Raw genomic sequence first — 22,657 nt, 5'->3', positions numbered from 1 at the left:
AACTTATCCAGGTCTCACTCTGAAACTAATTCACATCGATCACATTCATATTGAACCTTTCTTCTAAATGTTGGTGTTCAGTTGTTTCCCTGCTGAACTGTGTCAGACGGTCAACAGCTTCCTCGTCCGTGTACGACACAAGCTCGCCTGGATTCAACCACTTCCCTTTGCCTCCTCACTTCCTCTTCCACTTCCCCAAATCCCCCCCCCCTCCCCCCTTTGCTTCTCATCAGCCCACCTGTGTGAGCTTGGTCCGTCCCGCTCCGTCGATGAATTGGCAATGCAGGTCGACCGACTCCGTGGGATACGCCTCCAGCTCCTCCTCCACTCGCACTTTCTGAGCGCTGATACCTGCAGACAGGTGGAGAGAGAGGGGGGGGGGAGGGGGGGGGGGGGGGGGAGGGAGTTATGCAATCATCCACAATACCAATAGTTTTTGAATAATTAATAACGTGTTTGTTTGAAGTGAAAATAGAAGAAGACGGCGGAGACAGGGAGCAGCGGTAAACACGGAGCATCACTTCTCTGTTTCATTAGGAATCTGATGCCGTTTACATGAATTTCCTGTGATGGATGTTCTTCCCTCCCACTGGTTCTGTGTTTGTCAGATGGGAGGGTCGACCTCCTTCATGTGTTCAAGACGATTTAAAAACAAGGTTACGGAGACGCCTGATGGAAACAGAGCGAGGAAACAAAGACGAGTTCATTAAAGAGGAAGGAAAACAATCGGAGCCTTTGATTACAGGCCTCCGGCGGCGGCTCAGCCAGCGTCCTTCAGGCTCCTCTCGTTACTGTAACGCTCGCCAACCAGGGGGCGTCACTAGGGGGGGGGGGCCTCCAGCAACACCTCAGCACCGACAACCGCGATGCTGCTTCTTTAATCCGTTTGAAATTCAGCTGAAGGCACCTGTGTCTCTTTGCGTGAGCATGAAAAGAAGAGTTGCGAGAGCACGGTCGGTCAGCGCAGGTTCGCCAGAGACGAGCCCGGAGAGCTGTCCCGTCCGTTCAGACTAAACCAGAGACGGAAGGTGGACGGTCAGAGCCGAGCAGCGTCTCCGCTGACCCACAGGCCGCGTCAGGATACCTGCTTCGACTTGGCCGAGTGGAATGAGTTCCCTGAACACCCTGCAGTCCACCGTGTGTGGCCGAGCTGCAACACGTCTCCTCAACCTGTACTTTTCCCTTTTTGTTTAAAAACTGTCACTTCGCTGTTTTCTCGTGTTTCTCTAAACAAGAATCTGTCAGGTCTTTGCATCCAAACAGTTTCCACAGAGGAGACAAGCTCCCACTGAATTTCAGACGGATTTGTCAAAGGAAACTGATGTAGCAGAAAATGCATTTGAGGCTTTTTTCCGCAGAAACAGGATTTGCATGCGAGCGCTGCAGGAAAACTACGAGCAGGACAAATTCTGCTCAACAACAGGAAACCCTCCCGAATGCTGTGTGGTTTTAAAGTGCATGTCAGCCTCGTGCTGTCGTGCACCTTGTGAAAACTGTGCTCATTAAAAGCACAGCTGCTGTAACCAAGACTCCCTGCTTCTGAGCAGTGGCTCTTTTCATTGGGATTAGTTGTCAACAAGCAGCTTTTAAATAACTGAGATGTAAACACAGTATATTGCGTATCTACGATTTCTCGACATTAATAAACTCAAATTAACTTGTAATTCTGAAAAGGGAGAAAGAGTGGGAAACTGAATCTGGAAGTAAAACAAAAAGAGGAAGGATCAGAGCACAACTTGTAATCCTCCATTAATGCATTTCTCTACTCTGTGCATTCGCCGGCTTCCACATACAAACACACGAGGCTTCAAATGAAAGAGTCATTGTCTGTCACATCTTCTCTCCCCCTCGCGCTGCGTCCCCTCAGCCAGACGCTGCGCCTGCAAAGATAAAACTCTTGCAGGGAACGCGCCTCACACGAAAAAGGGGATAAGCGCTCGCTAACCGCTGCCGAGCCCCGGGTGGCTCCAGCGCAGAAAGCCTCTTAGTGTGTGAGGGATTGATTAGGACAATATGTTACATGTCGCAGCACGGAGGTGACTGGGCTGACTGGGATTCAGCCTTCAAATCAGCTGTGAAACACAGGCACAGTGACCGAGAGTGAAGTGAGCGTGTGTGTGTGTGTGTGTGTGTGTGTGTGTGTGTGTGTGTGTTGATTGTTTGTGTATAAACCATGCATGGATCCATGTGCCCTCCCATGAGTGCAGGAAGGAACTGTGCGTCAAGCAGTGTGTTCGCTTCACAGTGTGTGTTTGTGTGATTACTGTGCGTTCGTGTGTGTGCGTGTGTGCTGATTGTTTTTCATTTAAAGCATGCAAGGGTCCATGTGCCCCCCCATGAGTGCAGGAATGGATCTCGTGTGTCAAACGTAGAGTGTGTTCGCTTCACAGTGTGTGTGTGTGTGTGTGTGCGCGTGCGTGCGTGCGTGCGTGCGTGCGTGCGTGCGTGCGTGTGTGTGTGTGTGAATAAATCAGAGCGTCTCACTGTGATGTGAGTGCACATGAGCCTGACTCAGTCACTGAACCTCGCTCTCCACCCTCAGGGAGACAATGGGCTGTCAAAGCAGTTATTCGTTCCCACTGCACGACAGAGACGTGCACACACATGCAAAACACATGAATGCAAACCAACAGAAGTTTTCTCTCCGTGACCTGAATCCAGAAGAAGAGCAGCTACGAGCTCAGAGTTCACCTCAGTTATTCACCTCCTGCACCATCACATGATTCCTCACCTTCGGTTTCTCTTCTCGTTTGCAGACACGTTCAATTTCATTTCCTCCAATTATAAAAAGTAGACTCACAGCTCATACTGTTCATACAGAAGGAGAAATACAAACACACAACCACACGCACTCTCAACGAAGCCAGGAATCAATTCGTTTTTTTTCCATTGTGGTCAATTACAAAAAAGTAAAGAAAAGTATTGAGCTGAAAGAGAGAAAAGAGGAAAAAATCATGGGGGGAAAAGCTAAATGCAAGAGAATAAAAGAGAAGCTCAGGAAGGAGATTTATAAAAGTTAAGTGACTAAATCAGAGAGAGACTGCAGTCGATGGAGCTGCAGGGGGAGACGGGAGGAGGGAATAAAGAGGAATGACTGAAAATCACAGGGAACAAAAAGAGGCCACAGAGTGGGGAAAGTTTGAAAATGGCCAAAAAGTGATATGAGGAGTGAGAGGAGGAGAAGCAGCGAGAAAAGAGAGATGGCATCAGAAAGGATTCATTTCCACAGAGCTTGACTCCAAACAGCCCGGTGCAGACTCAGCCGAGCGGCTCAGAGAAACCAGACGAGAGGATGAGACGGAGGAAACTTCCTCCTCCTGCAGCTCAGACCTACGTGACCACCTCCACTAAACCATCTCCACTGTGTGCTGGTGCTTTTCAGGGTCAACCAGTTATTTGCTGCTGTTAAATGTCACGTGGATGTTTTCATTGCTTTTAAATCCTCCACTTGTTTTCAAGTACAAGTGAACAGAGGGAGAAAAGAAATAAAATGAGCTTCATCATTCATACAAGTGAAAGTAATTCATCCTGCACCAGCTTCTCTAATATGTTAATTTGTCCTATTTTACAGTTTGACAGCTGTCGGCAATCACCCAGATAAAAACTGACAAAACTGGCATCAAGTCGATTATGTCAGATTATGTCAACTTGACATAAAAAAAACAAAATCAAAACAAAACAGCTGTGATTCATTGCGTCTGTGATTTGGATGTGAACGTGGAGCCCATCAGCGTTTCCCTCATGCTGACGCTGCGTCGGTCTACACTCCGGCGCTGCACATAAACAGATAAACGCCACGAGCGTCTAAATGTCAATTAGGTATGAATCATCCCTCGGCTGCGTTGGGAGGGAAGCAGCAGGCCGTTCGTTTATCCACCGCCCCTCTTTGACTTTCAGTCTACGCCTGGCCGAGGCTCGGGTCCAACTCGACTTCCACCGAGTGCAGCGGGAGAAAAATCCGTTTGTTTAAGGCAAAAAATAAACGACGTGAAGTCACAGGTGGTTGTTTTTGGTCGACAGGTCTCAAACAGCTCTGCAGCTTGTCTCTGTCAGTTATGATCAAGTGTCTCTGTTGCAGATCATCTACCACATCGAGACGCTTTTCCCCACAGACTGGATTTAAATCGCCGTGGGGTTTTGGCTGACCTGCATTACTGGTCATTAACCCGCCCTCCTCCATGTTAGCAGATGAGACATGGGCCAAACTAGAAACGCTCACGTCGTCCGCACCCACGAGGAGCCGGGAAATTAAAGCGATACACGAATAAATTGGGAGCAAAAAGTTCGAGAACGAGTCATAATGAAGTGTTGACTCTTTAAATAAGACAGTCTGCTCTTGACGGACTCATTCAAACGGACAGAAGATTGGACACTTAGGTTCACATTTCGGTTTCTGCTCCGACATCCTTGGAGGAGGTAGCCGGGGTTAACTGTGTGATCACTACATTTAATCATTCCTCTGTCCTCCAGCTTCTGTGGCTCAGGTATAAAAGCAGGTTCAGGCTGCTCCTCTTTTGTGGAGAGACAGCCGCCGCCAGCAGCGCCGAGCGATCAGGCATAAATTAAGCTTGAAGGCGCTATTATCACTGTGATGCACACAAGGGGGAGAAGAGGTTTCAAAGATTCATAGAATGACATTTTTAATTAAAAAAATATCCTCGTTCTCACTGCTACTTGGCAATACTGCAGTTTTCTGAGAAGTGGCAGTTTGAGGGGAGGAACTATTGACGGATATCATTGAATGTGAGAAACTGGATATAACTGGAAATAAACAAGACGTGCAATCTTGAAATTGTAATGTAGGCAAAATCTAATCCATGTCATCTTTATCTATTATATTCTGTGTGTTAAACACCTCTCCGTCATTATTTATACTTAAAATGCAGCAGCGTGTGAACGTTTCATTTGCAATGAATGCAAAGAATAGAAGTGTGCAAACTATAAAAAGTATTTAGAAGCATAGGAGCAAATAACATGTGTTACAGACATTAGAGTAGACGCAGTGTATTATTACTACCTGGAACTGGTTCAAGAGGAACACAGTTGAATTTTAGGGCCGGATACCAAAGACTGAACCAGAACTGTAAAGTGTTCGGCTGCAAAACGAGCTGAAAGATGCTAAAACTAATTACCCTCGTTAATAACAGGACGTTATTTTTAATTGTCTGTTGATTACGCACAAACTACTGAGCCGAGTTTATTGAAACTTGGTGGAAGGATGGGACATGAGGAAAAGCAAGAGCCCAGTGACTGTAGGAGCTAATTAAAAGTGCAGATCCAGAGAAATCATTTTATTTAATATTGTGAGATAAGAGATTTTATGTTTTTTTGAATTTCTGAAGAAAGATCTTGATACAAAATAAATCAGGAAAACTTTGAGGACTCAAATCAATGATTCTGTGCAATTTGCTGCAAAATAATTGAATTTAAGGGAACTACTAGGTCTCTGCGGAGACGTGTCCTCTGCTGAAATATTGATTCTAGCTGCATTATTTTTCCAACCAGTCTTTCCCAGACAATCTGATAAACCATTCATCACATTATTATCGTCCACGTGTAAGTCGTGAGTGAATAATGACTGATTCAGGGCTACAACATGCGATATCAATCACTGGGGGATTTGATCCATTTCACACGCAGCACCGTTGTTAAACAGGTCAACACCATTAAAATCCGACGCTCGTGACATTCAAACATGACAATAAAAAAACAGAAAAACGCCATCGTAACTCGTGGAATGTGGCGTGGAGGAGCCGGGAGGAGGCAGAGCGGAGCTGGCAGTGAGCGACTGTCTCATCCAGCGCACACTGGGAAGCTGAATTACCGGTAATTGGCATTTGACAGCTCATAATTACGGCATCTTGCGTCGGCTTTTCAGTAACAGGACACTGATCAACAATGTGGTGGAGGGAAAGGAGAGAGGAGATTAGTTGTCACGAGGACGGCTTTGGTCACACACACACACACACACACACACACACACACACACACAGTTACCATTAGCTGGCAGTCAGACGCTCCTGGCATCACTGAGGGTTTTTTTAAACCACAAAGATGCTAATACAGCTGAAATTAATTCTGAAATTACATATCCAGCGTTTGAAGGTTGAAATTTAAATCCGAGAGAAATGCTGAATCTCTGTGTAATATCGCACCTTAAGGATTCGGTTTCAGGATACCGTGTCACCACCGCACACACTGGAGATATGTAGATATATCACCATCGTCCCATGAGAGGAAAATGTGAGGTGCTTTGGTTTCTCTGTAAAATCTGTAATACCTGCTCTTTCTTAGATCTGGTGTGATTATGATGTGTATTTTATAATTAAGTTATTTGTTTTTAAGTTTTAAGCTTGTTTGAAGCGCTATACAAATAAAATGTACTGTCTTATTATTCTAATTCTTCTTCTTCTTCTTATAACAATTTCCACTTTCAAATATTGTTTACAGTCCAGTAAGTAAAAAGTAAAATATTTGAATTGACAGATTTTGATTTATTGTAATATTAACGAGCAGCTGACGCCTCAGATCACTGTCACATTCACGCTGTGGGTTCCTTTTTTATTTTTATTTTTTTGCCATGTTGCCATTAACTCCAGTTATGGTGATTTCATTTTCATCTGGCTGGGATTGAAGGGCTGTATAATCCCCCGCGAGCTGAGAAAACGATACGGCCTCAGGGTTTATGAAACCCTTTTCAAATCCCGCTGGACTATCTCTCAAGAAGTCTGACGTTATTCATTCCTGAAAAGTTGGTATTCTGCTGTTCTAAGCTGCTCATTCACCCGCGTGATTGGGGCGTCAGGGCAGGTCTACAGTTGCAGTGTGTGTGTGTGTGTGTGTGTGTGTGTGTGTGTGTGTGTGTGTGTGTGTGTGTGTGTGTGTGTGTGTGTGTGTGTGTGTGTGTGTGTGTGTGGGCCTGAGAGCTGAGTTACCAGTAATTGGTATTTAACACTAAATTGCCAACTTTCTGACGTTCTCTGTTTGATGTGCGTGGGATTTCTCATTCGCACCCGCTGGCTTCGCTCCTCCAGGAGGACCCTGAGCTGTTGTTATCGTGATGAGTGGGTGGTAGATGTGTAATTTTGTTACACTTTACAAATTGCGGGGCAAGTTAACGTAGAAAGCTTTCAACTCCCACCTATTCAGGTACATCAGCCATGCATCTGGGATATGAACGGTCAGATAAAAGCACAGAGGTGGCAAACGAAGTGTCAGACCTCTGGCCCCTGGTATCTGCATGTGAACGAAACGTACAGCAAAGTAGTGAAAGTGCAACTCCACATGCATCCACTCACAGTTAATGAAGTCAATTATCTTTGGTTTTACAAAGGAAAATGCACTTTTACATGACATGTAACTTCTCACACATTAGAGTTAAAACGCTCCTGTGAGATTTATCTTTAGTTTTCAGTTTCTACTCTATTAAAGCAACACTGGGCAACTGTTTGACCTTAAAACAGCAGCTGCTGCTGAATCACACCGGACCTCTGACGTCCTGAAACAGACTTGGAAGCGATTGGGATGATTCCCCAGCTCCTTGATCAGAAGATCCTCCTTGTTCCTGACGGGGGACTTCTCAGAGATGGATGAACCCAATGTGTTCTTGTTTTAAAGAAGTTAAAAGGACCAGAAAATCATCCTCACTGATGACAAATTAAAAAAACGCATTTGATGAATATGAACTTGATGTGCAAAGACCTTCAAAGTCCCTAAAGACCAGAGTTTATCTCCAGTTCAGGTGTGTTTCAGTTCACTGAGACACCAAGTCCAACACGATTAATAACACGTGTGGCTGTTGCTCAGTAGAAGTTGCTTTAATAAACTCAAAACGCTTCTCAGTGTCTTTTCCCTCCCCGAGAATACACACAGATTTACAGTGAAGCCTTAGCTTGTTGACACTAACCCTGGATTTCTGCACAGCTTTATACTTTAGGGCTGTGTTTCATAGCGTAGCACAGCAAAATAAAACCAATAAAAAACCGAATGTTAAAAGAAAGTGCCTGACGTCGAGGTGAGGCAGAAGTCATGACACCCAGCACGACACGTAACAGCCGACAGTTTGAGGAATGAGCTTCTGACTTTTAAAAAAGAGGCTGGTTTGAGTCCAGGGGCCTTTTCTTGCGATGCAGGTTTACGGAGTTAACTGGACGTCTTTGATGAGTAAAACCCAGAACAGCCTCTGAAGCTGGAACAAGGTGAGGAGTAAAGCTGCAGCGGTTCTGGGTGTTACATGGTGTCCACACTACTGTGGGAGAAAGGCCCCTGGACAGACAAGAAACGCGAACAAGAGACGTCCTTTCTTCCTTCAACAAATACTACTGAGGTGCCCTCAAGCAACGCATTCAACCTCTGACAGCTCCTCGGCGAACGCTGGTGAAAGACTAGCCGCGGTTCCCAGGTGTGAATGTGCGAGGCTGTATAAATATGGATGTGCAAAGGTGCTGACGGAGAAGATTTCAGCTCGGCAAACCTTCACCGGAGGAAACAAAGTTCAAGTAAAAGTTCAGCTCTAAGTTCCATCAGGTGTTCTTCCTGTGTGATGCATCGAGAGACGTGTAATCTATAATGAAAGTCTTCCCACTGCAGGTTACATTTACACATTAAATAATAAGAGCACCAGCAGGGAAACGAACAGCGGGTTCAGTATCTCAGGTCTCAGGCGCTGAGCTCCTCCTGCACCAAGTGCAAACAGAAACAAAGACACGCAATTTTTTGAAAGGCGGTGACATCCGGTATCAGCGGGACGGGGTCGCACAGAGAGTTCACCGAGGGAAGATTGACTGGGCTCTTTTTCAGGGAGGACAAAAGGTTAAGGGTGGGGGAGAGCGGAGCGAGACGCTGTCCATATGCTGCTGCGCCGCATTAAATGATACGTCTCTGTCATATCTCCACAGAAAACAGGAGCCACCGCACCCGTGTCCATGGCTTCTGTTCCTCGCTGCCTTTTATACGTGGCCGTTTCTTTTCACGTCCCCCTGCATTGTTGATCAAAGCAGCGCGGCTCTCCTCAGACTCCCACTGAAGAGCACGCCTTCCCTTATCTGATGTGCTTCTGCTGCTCGACACACTCGCATTCCGCCGCTCAGATCAAAGGCCAGCGAGGAATTCATCAAAAGGAATTATTCAAAAAATGGAACGAGCAGAAGAGGATCAAGATCGAAGAGATGTAGCCCTGAACAAATTGGATGGTTATCCAATATTGGCGGAAAGGACGAGCAAAGGCAGAAATGAGCACAAAGGGAGTAAAATTAGGAGAGAAGGTTCAGAAACGACTGAATGTTCTCCATCTTATTTCTGTGTTTTACTGTCGGTTCAATCAGGGAATTAACAACGGTGCAAACAAACAAATACTAGATTTGACTTTACCAAACATCACGTTAAATCCATGTGCACGACAGAAATACTTAAAAAGCAGGTCCGGTAACATCCACTCAATCCTGTTGTGAGCTTGTGGAACAGGAACTGATCCCAGAAAACCATCCTAAGAGAAAACGTCCTGGACGAACACACGAGTACATCAACCAATGTTCAGCTCATTAACGAAAACACCTACTAGAATAAAAATGTTTTACTATTGCTGATTACTTTCCTTAATGACCAGATCAGGTATCAGTTCCCAGAGTTCAAGTTGACGTCTTCACATAATCAACTGTCACAAAACACAAAGTAACACAAAACACAAAGTAACGCTAAACCCCAAAACCAGCCACTCCCCACACTGAGAGAACATCAGCAGGGATCCGTGCTTTTGTTCAATATATGAATTAAACACTTTTGCCGGGCAGCTCCACACAGAGAGGTTCTTAGACTTTGAGCTTGTTCACACCTGAGAGGGTCCGGATCAGACGAGGTAATGTGAAAGTCAGTTTTCTGGTGCTAGTCTTGTTTTTATCGGACTCCTCTCCGTCACCCAGATGTGGCAGCGAGGATGTTGTCCAGGAACAAGTGCTCTGCAGTTATGAGCACACACAGCACATTCAGGTGCGTTCAGCTGCAGAAGCCCATCACAGATGACTCACATGCAACCGGCTCCTTCCTGCTGTACGAACATCTCCTACCTCTGCCTGCCACACTCACGTTTCATCATCCTGAGGAAACTGGCTCATGGCTGCGTGAGTCTATTTGCATGACACGTCGACCTTGTTCATATATCCTCAAACCTCTCAGTCAGAAACACTTGATCACTTTGCTCGTCTCAACTATGCACATAATGTATAATCCCTCAAATTAAATGTATGGAGAGGAAAATGCAGACCTACAGAAAAGGGCTATGAAATTGATTCGTCTCAGCTCAAAACAAAACCATGTGACTGCCAACTGAAGCTATAAATATGCAAAATGGTTAATGCAACAGGAATTTTAATTATCAATTATAGGAGGAAACCGAGAAGCTGAAAACATTTTTACATTTTACAAGCAAATAAACCAGTTTATCCACATTTGGATTTTCTTTTCAGTTTTTCCACTTGTGACTCGTCAGCTTGTGACTCGTCAGCTCTGGGACGGCGGAGACTCTCGGATGCAGACGGGTGGACTCCAACAATGGGGGTGGATTTGGCTCATTTCATCTCAAAGCGGCGCAGGTCCATTTTAACAAGCACTCTTCAGCAGGAACACTAAGACGAGAGTAATGTGGCCAGCGGAGCACGGAGCCCTAATTACTGATATGTTCTGCCAGAGCGAGAAGCAAGTGGCAAATAACAGGATTACAAAGCTGAACGCAAATTAATAAGCGAAGATCAGGAGACAAACGCAGACTTTAGCACTTCTGCCTCTGACGAAGACGTGGATCTGGGATCATAAGGGGGGGGGGGGCTGGGGCTCAATACGCACAAACACAACTGGAAATACATCAACATGTAAAGATTTACATTTGTACCTTGAGGCGTGTTCGATACAAGCTACTTTGAAAAGCTAAAACCACTTGAAGTCAAAATGCGCAGTTCCTTTAACACACATGAAAGGATCAGGACTCTCAGGCAGAGAGAGAGAGAGAAACATTATGTTATGTTGGAGGACGTATTTCACAAGCACCCGGCACAATCTCATTTTGTGGGAAGCGCTGCTCGTTACACCCGGGGTCAGTGGTCATCACACTCGAACACTCGGGGCCAGTGTTCCCACTACAGGGAGCACAGGTACCAGAACTATTAGCTGACAAGTGCTATCAACTAATGCAGGTTAACATGAAACTAAAACAACAGCTGAGTAAAAGCTTAACTCGAACATAGTCAAACTGAAAGAATGGAAGAGGGATCTGTGACTCCAGCGCTGCAGGATCCAGACATGACATCACTCAACGACCCAGCTGAACCAGTGTTTCCTCACACGGGTGTTTTTCTTCCTGTTTAGCCGTCACCACCTCGTTCCCTCGTGTTTCCTCTCCGTGGTTTTGTTTGTTGGTCCCGTTTCTGGTTTGGAGATTCCATTGTTCTGATCGCCTGCTTTTCTGCTTGCCCGCCTGTCTGCTACAAGATTTCTACCACCCTGTGGTCAATTTAAATCTGGTTAAATGTAATTCCGAAATTGTCAAAGAGTTTGATTCATGTCCTCGTCTGACTGGCTCATGTTTTATTTGCTTAGAAATCAGCTCATTTGATCACACAGTTTTCTGATCCTGATTTATTGTAATAAAGATGGATGTGAGTGAGTCGCTGAGACTTGGAGAAAACTCAGACCTGACGTGACATTCAAATTCTGCAAGTTTCCTGCAGAACATGACCTTGTTCCGTCTTCACCGTACTCTGCAAACCACTCGCTCGTATGTAAAAAGCAATATGAGAAAAATCACCCGCCGTCACAAATGCAAATATTACCATTTCTCATAAGATAACCTATTGATGCAATATTACACCGTCTCGTGAAGCCGGCTCTGCTGGAACACATTAGGTGACCTCCAACAAGCAGCAGCACGGAAACTGTGCAGACTGAGAGGATAGAAGCTCCGGTGGAAAAACAAAGCGGAGCCGAGTAAAACAGAAGAGCGGAGCAGAAGACACCTCCTCACAAGAGTGAGATAACGAGAGAGAAGAGAAGAACAGAGCCGGCAGGAGGGCCGGGTATCGAACTTTGAGCGAATCGCTTGGATAATATCAAATATTGACGTTCCTATGATGAGCTCAATCTTTTCACCAAGTTCGTTTGCAAATAAAATTGACATCTCAGCATTAAAATCCATCTTCTTTTACACGGCCGCCACAATCTTCCACCACCGTAAAACAGCTCTAAGTGATAAAATGCCAAGAAGTAAAGAGCTGAAACAAGTTAAATCACATTTGTACTTTTTATATAGTTTATCAAGGAAGCTGCATATGAAGGGTTTGGTAAACACAGATGAGAAAAAGACGGGGAGGGTTTTGTCTCTTTGAGTTCTGAGCTGAAGAGAGATGAGAAGAAATGGATGGGGGGGGGCAGAACATTGTGTACCAGGACATTATCTCTGCTACAATTCAATTCCTACCCTGGTTCACTATTCGTCTCTCGCTCGACCAACTACAACTGATTTCATATCCTGGAACCCATCCTCTCTCTCTCTCTGACTTGGTGCAGTGATGACAGCTCGACCATATAAAGAGTGTAAAGTGTGTGTGTGTGTGTGTGTGTGTGTGTGTGTGTGTGTGTGTGTGTGTGTGTGTGTGTGTGTGTGTGTGTGTGTGAGAAAGAGAGTGACCTCTCCAAATCTATTATCTCTGCAGGTATCGAGATCGCAGCCAACAGTCGTGCACACTGACCAATCATTGGCAACATAGTCTGGCTTTGTGTGTTTGTGTGTACGTGCATTTATGTGGGTGTGTTTTTGATCTCTGGCTGTCCTTGCCGTGCCCCCCCCCATCCCTCTCTGTCTCTCCAGTGTAAACACACACACGACACAGAGGGCGGCCTATGTTGGCAGTAGGCACACACACACACACACACACACACACACACACACACACACACACACACACACACACACACACACACACACACACACACACACACACACACACACACACACACACACACACACACACAGTGAGAGCCCCCAGCTGTTTTCAGTCTCCCTCCTGTCGGACTGACGGACACTAAGCAGACTGATCTCCTCAACTCGAGCCGTCAGCCTCTCCTCCTCCTCCTCCTCCTCCTCCTCCTCCTCCTCCCTCCTGCTCTCTGGCTGACTCCTCCCTCCCTTCCCCTTCTCTACCTCCTTCCCCATTTTCTCTTTCTTTTCATCCGCCCGCTGCTCTTCTGTATCTGAGCTGCATCTCACATCCTAAACCTAAACGAGGTGTGATCGGCTTTTAGGGACGATAAGTGATGATGTGAACCACCCACCATCCATCCTCTTTAAAGTTCACAGGCAGCAAACCCCAGCTGACATTGGGCCAGACTATAAGAATTAGACAAATACAAAATGAGTGTTGTAGCTGCAGGTCCACAAATGGTTTCACAGCCATGGTTGTGGCCCCGTGAGGCCCCGGGCTACATGCTCACATTAACATGCTGATGTTTAGCAGGTGGCCCACATCCTGCTGTAATGCAGCTTTCTACTTTGACCCTGCTCTCTCTCCTCCTTCGCTCGCACAGCACATCACGCCTCTTATTACCCGTCCGCCGGCCGCTCCACTCAGACAATATGTCGCCACATCCTGCTTCCAGTAAAACAGTCTTCATCAGCCTCGGGGAGGACAAACTAAACCGATGCAGTGGGCGGTGAAGCTGCTGCCGCATATTTATGTTTTCCTGTGACTTCACATCAAATGTCTCAATTTAGTGGCGGCTGCGTTAGATGCAGAGCCCGGAGGGAAGAGTGAGAGAGAACAGGAGCAGATTATTTTGTACTTTGGTCTGGGACAAAAAATTGTTAATTTCCTCAAAGAATGAGTTTTGAGAGAGAATGAGAGTTTCTGTGAACGGAGCCGACGGCCACGAAGAGCAGATCCCGGTACTCGGATAATTCCTCAAAATCCCATCATTAAGCAGCAGATCCACAATGAGACCTCTAGAGTACAAACACATTTGGTATATTTTGGGAACTAACAGCAAAGTGGCACACGGCTGAATACGACACGATAAAGAAATGTTTGAGGCTACGTGAACATCCATGTACACGACGTTACCCATTGGTTTATTTACTGCTTAGTCGGGGGTTTGATTCCTTGAGTTTCTCGTTTTGTCCAGAACCCAGAAGTAACCATATTTGGAGGAGCAGGGGGTGGAGCCTGACTGAGAGCTCGAGGACACTGCACGCCCACCTACACCCATTGGACGGTACTAGCTGTCAATCACGCGATGTCCGTGCCCCAATGTGCAGCATGCTTTATCAGCTGATTGACCATGATTTACAAAATGAACATCCTGCTCTATTGAAGACGATTTTAAACAAGAGATTGAGAAAATACTATTTAGGAAAATGTTCAGCAAATCAAGGAAGAAGTCGAGTCATTTTCTCGTAGATTTCTATAGAGACAAAAAGTGGAGTCGCCCTCTATTGGTCATTTGAGAGAATACAGGTTTCACATACTTCCGCGTTTGCTTCACTTTCCGGGCCCGGAGTCTACGTCCATTTTTACACACAGTCAATGGTCCGGAGCTACTGACTGGCTCGGGTTAGGCCCCATGAAATAATCTTCATGTTACAGTGCACAATAAAAACAGCGTTGAGTTTTGTCGGCACCAGTCGGAGAGAATCCTCTCGTGTCTGGACACAATCCTCCAGAGCACAGGGAGAGATAACCGAGCCCTGACCTCAACCCCATCCGACACCCTTGACGTGGAACACCCGCTGCGAGTCGGGCCTTATCTCCCACCATCCCTAATGCTCTCGCAGCCGAGTGGGAACAAATCCCTGAGACCATTTTCAGGAATGTTTGTGTGAAGCCTCGTCGGAGCAGCGAGGGCGGTTGCAGCCGCAGATTAATGCCCGTGGTTTTGTAATTAGCACAGAGAATAAACTGTTTTCAGAGGTTGTGGGCAGAACTTTAAGTCAAATTCATCAACATCTACATGAGAGGAGAAAAAAACCTGAATAATCGCTAACACACAGAGACGACCCCGGACAGTTCCACCACTGACAAAATGTAATTAATCAAGCTGCTGGAGACACAGTCCCTCTCTCTCTCTCTCTCTCTCTCTCTGCATGTCTTCTGTTTGTAGGACTGTTGTTCGTCCTCACCTTCCCTTGGGCTCATTCAACTCTCTCCACTCTGCCTCCCGGCTTCTCCTCGGTGCCTCCTCTTCTCTCCGTTTCCCTCTTTGTCACTGCTGTCCCCTCCCTCGCCCACATTTTCTCAAGGTCAGCCCGCCGCTCTCCGTCTCTCTCAGATACCCATTGTCCCTCTGCTCGCTCTCTCTCTCTCCCACTCTCTCCCTCTTTCATCTCCATTATTTTGTGTGCACCTCTTCATCTCTCGCACTCCGCGCTACTTTTCTCTGCTTTCATCTGCTCCTGGCCTTGAGTCGTCCGTCTCCACATCCAGTGGCCTATTGCGCTTCTCATTTTCCTCAAAGCTCTGCTCCTTGTGTCTCCTCAGTCTGTTGTCTACTCTCTCCTCTCTGACACATTTTTGTTTTTAGTAAATCTCCCACAGGAGCAATCGCCCACATGTTCTCATGTCACTAAGAGATGGAACAATCTCTTAGTTTGACCCTTGAAGACAGGAACTTATCTAAAACTCCAAAGAATCTGTACCTGTGTTCTTCGTCCTCTGACCAACAACAACCTGCTACAGTAACAGAACACTTCCTGTTTTATTAATTATGCTATTAAAATACACATTTTCTCTCATCCCCTTTCCACCAAGTCAGTTCAAGCCCCTTTTCATCTTAAACCATAAGAACTGGTTTGACTCTGACGATCAGGGACTGGGGGCGGGATCATCGTGACCACAAGAAACATGCAACACCTGCAAGGAGCTGCTGTCGTCCTCCATCGTTGATGTTGTGCTTGAAGGTCGTGCAGGTCGTGGAAAAAGCAAACTGTTTCTTAAAAAGTTGGATCAAGTCTGACTCATCCCCAGCACCTGGTTCACCTTGACTCACAGTTATCTGTTCCTCCAATTACACCTCTCACCCAACAGGCTGTTCCCTCTTTCTGACAAGCACCTCGTCAATTCACCGACTCAAGAATGTAGATTTCACGTCTGAATAAAGTAGTAAATAATAAATATGACTCAGGGTTTACGATAAAATAAAAGCAGGTATTGGATTTGGTCGGATCCAGATATATTTCTGCCGGCTACAGGTCTGACTTGTGTGCAGTCGATTTAACGTGAAAGGCGAAAGCAGCACAAGGTTGAATAAGAGTCTTTTTCCACCTTATAAAAGAGAACTGTGATAAACATTTCACTCAGTTATCATCTGTGACGTATAAAGAAAAACATTGAGCCCAGCTGTCGTCCTCTCTGTGCATCTGAATGTGCTGCAGATGTAATAGAGTCTGATTCAATGAGACTTCAGCAGCGATAAAGATCTTTCACTGACTTTTCTTTTTTAATACTATAGCTTTTAAAAATCTATTCCACGGTATTGTTCTGTCTCGTACTGTGAACTGCACTCACCTGTATGAAAGCTGATTGATTAGATTTGCTAATTAAAGACACAGATGTTATATGTTCCATGTGGAGAAAGGGTTGCGACACCATCATTGTCATATCAGCAGCAGCCACTTTATAATATTCTAGATTTGACCCAATTAGTTTCATACATCTCACTAGAAATACGCACAAAAAGAACCGTGTCCAAAACGTCTGAGACGTCCAATTAGGTAGTTGAGGAGTTCTTTGGATTTCCAATGTGGCAGCAGAGCCTCTCTATCAGTTCTAATAACCGGCATTTACTCTGCCCAGTGAAGTCATTACTGTTCAAGACCTCGGGAAATGGTTTGTTTTAGTTTTTTTTTTGTAAAGCCGTCACTTTTTTAGAATAATAGTTGACGCCGAGACTTTTCCCTTCTTCTGCCAGCCAACACCAGCAGCGTGTTTCCAGCAGCCGTCATCAGCGAGCTCTAAGTGCCTGGGAGTTGATTTTCTCTCGGAGCATAATATACTGAAGTTCACTGTAATGAGGTAAAAGCAGAAGCTGCCTGAGCAGAAAGAATCTCATCTGAACGCCTGTGGAACAATTTGGAAAATGGTCAGCTGTAATGTACAGTATGATTTGGAGTTAATGGGCTGGAACAGGAAGGGATCACGACGGTCTTGTATTTTCTGTATTTTTTTTATTGTAGTTATATATTTATATATAGCTGCCTCTCTCTCCCATCATCCAAAGCTCTTTCACCATGTCATCCTATTTTACACTTCTCCGTCACTGTCACAGCTTTTTAACCATTTCAGTCCGTCTCGTTCTCAGTCGGTCTTTTCTTCGCTGTCTCTCTCATTTCCCGCTCTGTCACTCCGCATCCCTGACACTTTTTTTTTTTTTATCAATCTGTCCGTACGTCCCTTTGAATCCTTTCTCTCTTCTACACCAGCTATTACTTTGTTCTTCTTTTGGACACTGTTGTTTTTGCACTTTCTCGCCGTCTTTTTTATCGCGTCGCTTTCTCTCTCTCTCTGTGTCACTGCTCGTTGCTTCGTCACCGTCTGTCTCCCGTGTTCTCGACACTCTTCAAAAAATCTCTCCCTTTATGCCACTTAATTTCAAACATTTGTTCTCCTGTCAGGCCTGCGGCACTCATGTATGTGTGCGTTTGTATATATCTGCACGTGCGATGTGATTTGGATTGTTTGTGTTCCTAAGCTACATAAAAAGCGGCATAGTGAGGAAATTAAAAAGAGATTTAACGTTTTTTTGTGTGACAGATGGTAAATGAAGTGTATGTTGATGCATAAAAACAAATTCCAAGTCTTATTTGAGTGTGAGTGTGTCAGCTACAGTGACAGAGAGAGAGAGAGAGAGAGGGAACACCATCGTGTAGGGATTTGAACGTGGTAAAGTGGAAGTGCGTGAGTGCAGGCATGCGTAAACACATCACAGTGACATACATGTGTGCCTGCATGTAGGTTACGGTGTAAAATGCATCTGTGCAAGTGTGTGGGAGAGAAGAAAGTGTGTGTCTGTTGCTAACTCAGCATGAATCCTTGATACAGAACTTTTGAATAACATGACACACACACACACACACACACACACACAAACACACACACACACACTTACGCAGCAGTGATGAAAGCGAGCTGGAGAGGTACATTAGTATCTTTGCTGAGGCTCTTCAGAAGCTGCCTCTCACTGCCTCTTACCATAGTGCATCCCAAACAAAACATGCTGGCAAAAACACAATATATAGGCGAGTACAATAATCCACTTTCCATGTCATAGTCCTGACGTGCATTGTATATATATATCAAGGTCGGGTCTCACTAAAACTGCTGGAATGAACAAAAACAAGGCTGTGTGCATGAAAGAGAGGCAAAGAAGCAGCTGCTGGAATAACTCAGCGGTGAAAACAGCCACAATAAGTGAACAGTGGTTAAACATCTACAAACATGAAGCAACGTGAAGGATTCATCTTAAACTTCGGGCTTCTTTTGCCGTGGATCATTCGCTGCAGGTCACTGTTACAGTTTCAGGAGGGAACCAGCATCACCACAGGCCCAACAAGGCCCAATGCAAACATCCCACACGCGTTCATACAAAGTGTAAAATGCAGTGAACAGAAGGTTTGTAGAGTCATCGCTGTTCGAGGCTTGTTTCTGAAAACATAGCCGCTTAACGCAGAAACTAAAATCCCACATTTGTTCACCACTATCACCTGAGAGCTGCTTTAAACCACGTCCCCCAGCTGGTCGCTAGCTTCTTGTGTCTGTGATTTGGACGGGTTACGTTCGGTGGTTTTTAGCTCCACCGCCTGCCGATCCAAAACCCTGACCAGAGCAGCACGTTACTCTCCGGCTTCTTTCCCTCTGCTGTTCTTTCTTTTATACACTGTGTTTGAGGCTGTAGTTTAGGAGGTTCAGCAGGTTATCACAGGGTCCACATGTCTCAGTGTCCAGGAGCAAGACACTAAATCCCAATTAGACCCTGATGTCCAGGCCACTACCTCAAACAGCAGCTCTGTTGCCACCGGTGTGTGGGTGAGCAGTGGGAGGATGGCAAGTGTAAAGCACTTTGTTTGCCAACATGGAAAAGCACTCTTTGCACATGCATATTTATAGATGCATGCACTAGAACAGAGCCAACTTGAAACAAGCACAAAAACTCCCTTGCAAAAGAGGAAGAGGTGAATGTCCGATCAGGCTGTTGTGTCCATTTCTCATGGATGTGGTCTCCAGGCCTTCCAGGAAACGCAGCTTCACTTGAGAAACAGGAAAACGATAGCAGCCGATGTGTAATCCTCACCCGCTGAGTACTGCAATATTCAGAGTTCTCAGATAACAGTGAGCACATCAGAGGATGGAGAGCAGGTTCCACACTCTCTAGGCAATTTGTCCACATTTAACAAGACAGGTAAATTACCGCATTCCTTTCAAGTTCTCTACGAAATAGAGAATTAACATCTTTGAGGCCCGTGTGAAATTAACCAGGCACGAGTGAAGGACGTCCACGACTTCCTCGTCTGCCTTCTATCTCCACATTCGACATATCGCTAATTAACATAACACACAACAAAGTCCCGAGACCTCAAAGGGAAAGCTAACAAGCTAACACTCCACTGAACAAGATGGCAGTTGGCAGCGCACGCCTGACAGCACGTTGAAGTGTGTGTGGCTTGATTAAGGAAACATCATGCCCATTAATTATCACTGACATAAAAAGATCATCTCAAATGTTCTGAGGGTCATTAACTAAATAGCTGATCTGCATCCAGGTTTTCAATTTAAAAGCACATTTTCAAAGTTTCTGCTAACCCAGAGTGAAAGCTTCCGGTGCTAAATGCTGGAGCTAACGAGGCAGCGCTCCGTTGTGCAGCGTCGCGTCGTATTGACTCTGCCTCGCTTTGAAAAGGTGAGGAGCTAATAAGCCTCTCTCTCCCCGACTGCAGCGCTGACACTCTGCAACACCTCTGTGAAATCCTACAGATGCAGCCAATTAAAAATTCACAGCGAGGCGGGGGTGCGTGGTCAGGCAGGATGTGAGCGAGTTGCCGGACAAATTCCTTTGTTGTGTCTGAAAGAGGTGTGGAACCATTATGCATAATCAATCAGGGCAGCCCAAAGGAAAAGAACACAGACTTTGAGGTTTTTAAAGTGCTTCAGCAGCAGCAGTTTAAATCGGAGAGGATTAACCATTATCCAGTTTATTTGATTGTGATAACAAATGTCTTATTATTGGAGCCACAAATCAAATACTTCAACCAAAAGGAACAAGTCGTGTTGTTAATATTGATGTAAACGTGTTCAATATTATCTATTAACGGCCATAAAACGCACAAGTAAATCTCTGCACAATATTTCCATGTGCCGTTACACAATGTTCTTACCCACAGCACACAATTAAATACATAAATAAACAAACACCTTACAACCACAAACAACATCCATCTGCCCGACTGCGCTGCGCCGAACCCACTGAGGCCTCCTCCAGCTCTCTGAGCACAGCTCTGCTGGGTCTGTGATGGATGCTGCACCTTCACTGAGACGAATGCAGCCACTGGCCTCAAGCACAGGAAACTCTCTCTCTCACACACACACACACACATGCAGGGAGACACGCACATACAACACGACACACACATCCATAACTTAGTAGCTCAACTGCATGTTGACGCTCACACACAACATTAATAACCAAAGCTGCACATGCACTCAAACTCTGGTGACAGATAAAACTGCATTAAGTGTCATGTCTCATCCATCCAGGAGATGCATGTGCACAACACACTTTGCATATAGCCTCACTTCAAAATGCACACAGGTGACCATGCACACAGACACACACACACATCTGCACACTCAAGAAAAGACAAATGAAGACTGCATCTCGTTTACTAGACAGTGCAGACAGAGGCTTATAAAACATGCATTGCATGTATTCCCCAGCTGTCTCCTCTACACATCCACTCAAAACAATCCAAACACGGGCTGCACGAGGCTGGAATGCTCCATCATCTTCTGACAGGCAATTATTTTATCACACTTCACACGTAAACACTGTGGCCAAACATATGCACAGACTAATGTACAACTCCACCTGATGCCGGCAGAGCTGTGCGCACTAACGCGTACGGTTCACACGGGCGCGCAGGTTAATAATTCAAAGCCCTGGTTAAGAGGGGAGCGCTCCCTGCTTATTAAATTATTGACAAGCAACACCTCGACTCTCTGCTGCTGACCTGAGGGACGGCCGGCAGGGAGGGAGGGAGTCGAAGAGGGGGAGAGAGAGAGAGGAAGGAGGAGGAGGACAACCAGAGACATATGTGAGGTGGAGACGATAGAGGAGGAGGGAGGGAAGCAAAAGTGAAAGTGAGACTGAAACAAGAGACCAAAGGTTCATGATATCATAATGAGCAGGAGAACAGCAGGAGTGATCACTAAATAAATCTCAGAAGCCTTGAAATTGGAAGTTAAATGTGAGTGAGACAGAGAGACAAAGAAAATGGAATGAGGAAAGAGCTGCAGCAGCTCTCTGCTTTATTTGCCTGTCTCTCTGTCTGCCTGTCTGTCTGTCTGTCTGCCTGTCTGTCTGTCTGTCTGTCTGTCTGTCTGCCTGTCTGTCTGTCTGTCTCTCATGTCTCTCATGTCTGTCTGTCTGTTGGGTTGTTGCTAGGGTCTGCAGAGGCTTCTGCTTCACACAGTATTCATTTCAGAGTAATTACTGCCTTTTCCCTGTGCCGGCTGCACTGGATGTACTGGATGAACTGGATTGCAGCCTGTCACCATATCTTCATGCATGTTCATGTGTCACTCAACGACATGGAACTGAAAAACAGACGAGCCACAAAATTGAAACCCGTCTTTCTTAGATTTCATGAGGACCAGCACAGAAATATGCTCAATACCTACATACACACACATTCACATGACATTTAATGGATTTTAACAGTATTTAAATCTCTTAGAAAAGACTTTCCCTGATGTTTACTTAACATTTCTACACAATATTCATGTTGATGTGACCTACAATATCGTGTATATATGTGAATTAATATTATTAAAAAACTAAAATAAATGCACTGATCTACAGGAACGAGATATGAGAGCTAATTGCATTTATTCATCACCCACACTGTTTTGAAGGTTAATATTAATCGCATCTTTCTGACTTGTTTCTAAAACGTACACACTGATTCTCTTTGTGTTTGCGGAGCCTCGGTGACGCTCCTCGGCTCCGTGTTTGTTCGCCTCTGCTCAAAAGATGGCGTAAGCTCTTTCAGCGCGAGTATTACCAGGTGATTTATTTTTAAATCTGCAGACTTTCATTACTCCCATTATGCAAACGCAACACAAACACACGTAGAGAAACACGGAGACTCTCTCTCTCTCGTTCTCCGAGCACCTGAAAAGTGCCGTTGCTCTTGTTCTATTGATTTGTGCCTCGTTGCCTGTGAAGCCATTAAGCTGATCTGTGACAATGACGTTCTCTCTATTGTTTCCTGCCGTCCATCTTCTTCAGTGACCACACTGAAACACCTCTTTTCTTTCTCGTTAGCTGCTACATCAAAGTCAGCGAGGAAGCTTTCTAACAGACGTCCCGGACACTTCATGGCTAAACGACTGGATTTAAATGTTTCCTC

General features: G+C 45.4%; 2 protein-coding genes across 4 annotated transcripts in view; both read right to left on the bottom strand.

The window, feature by feature from the left end:
• LOC117770959 (tapasin-like) overlaps positions 1–22,657 on the bottom strand; it is a 1,175,540-nt gene that overhangs the window by 897,932 nt on the left and 254,951 nt on the right. The gene's annotated exons all lie outside the window — the stretch shown is intronic.
• The window catches only part of pvrl2l (PVR cell adhesion molecule related 2 like), a 220,870-nt gene that overhangs the window by 124,379 nt on the left and 73,834 nt on the right, over positions 1–22,657 (bottom strand). For all 3 annotated transcript variants that reach the window (XM_034600878.1, XM_034600877.1, XM_034600876.1), the window contains exon 2: positions 239–351. In XM_034600878.1, coding sequence (XP_034456769.1) covers positions 239–351 — 113 coding nt within the window. The remainder of the gene's footprint in view (positions 1–238; positions 352–22,657) is intronic.

This window comes from Hippoglossus hippoglossus, chromosome 11 (assembly GCF_009819705.1).
Source record: "Hippoglossus hippoglossus isolate fHipHip1 chromosome 11, fHipHip1.pri, whole genome shotgun sequence".
Lineage (NCBI taxonomy): Eukaryota > Metazoa > Chordata > Actinopteri > Pleuronectiformes > Pleuronectidae > Hippoglossus > Hippoglossus hippoglossus.
The sequence above is the reverse complement of the archived record's forward strand: the minus strand, read 5'-3'. Positions and strand labels throughout refer to the sequence as shown.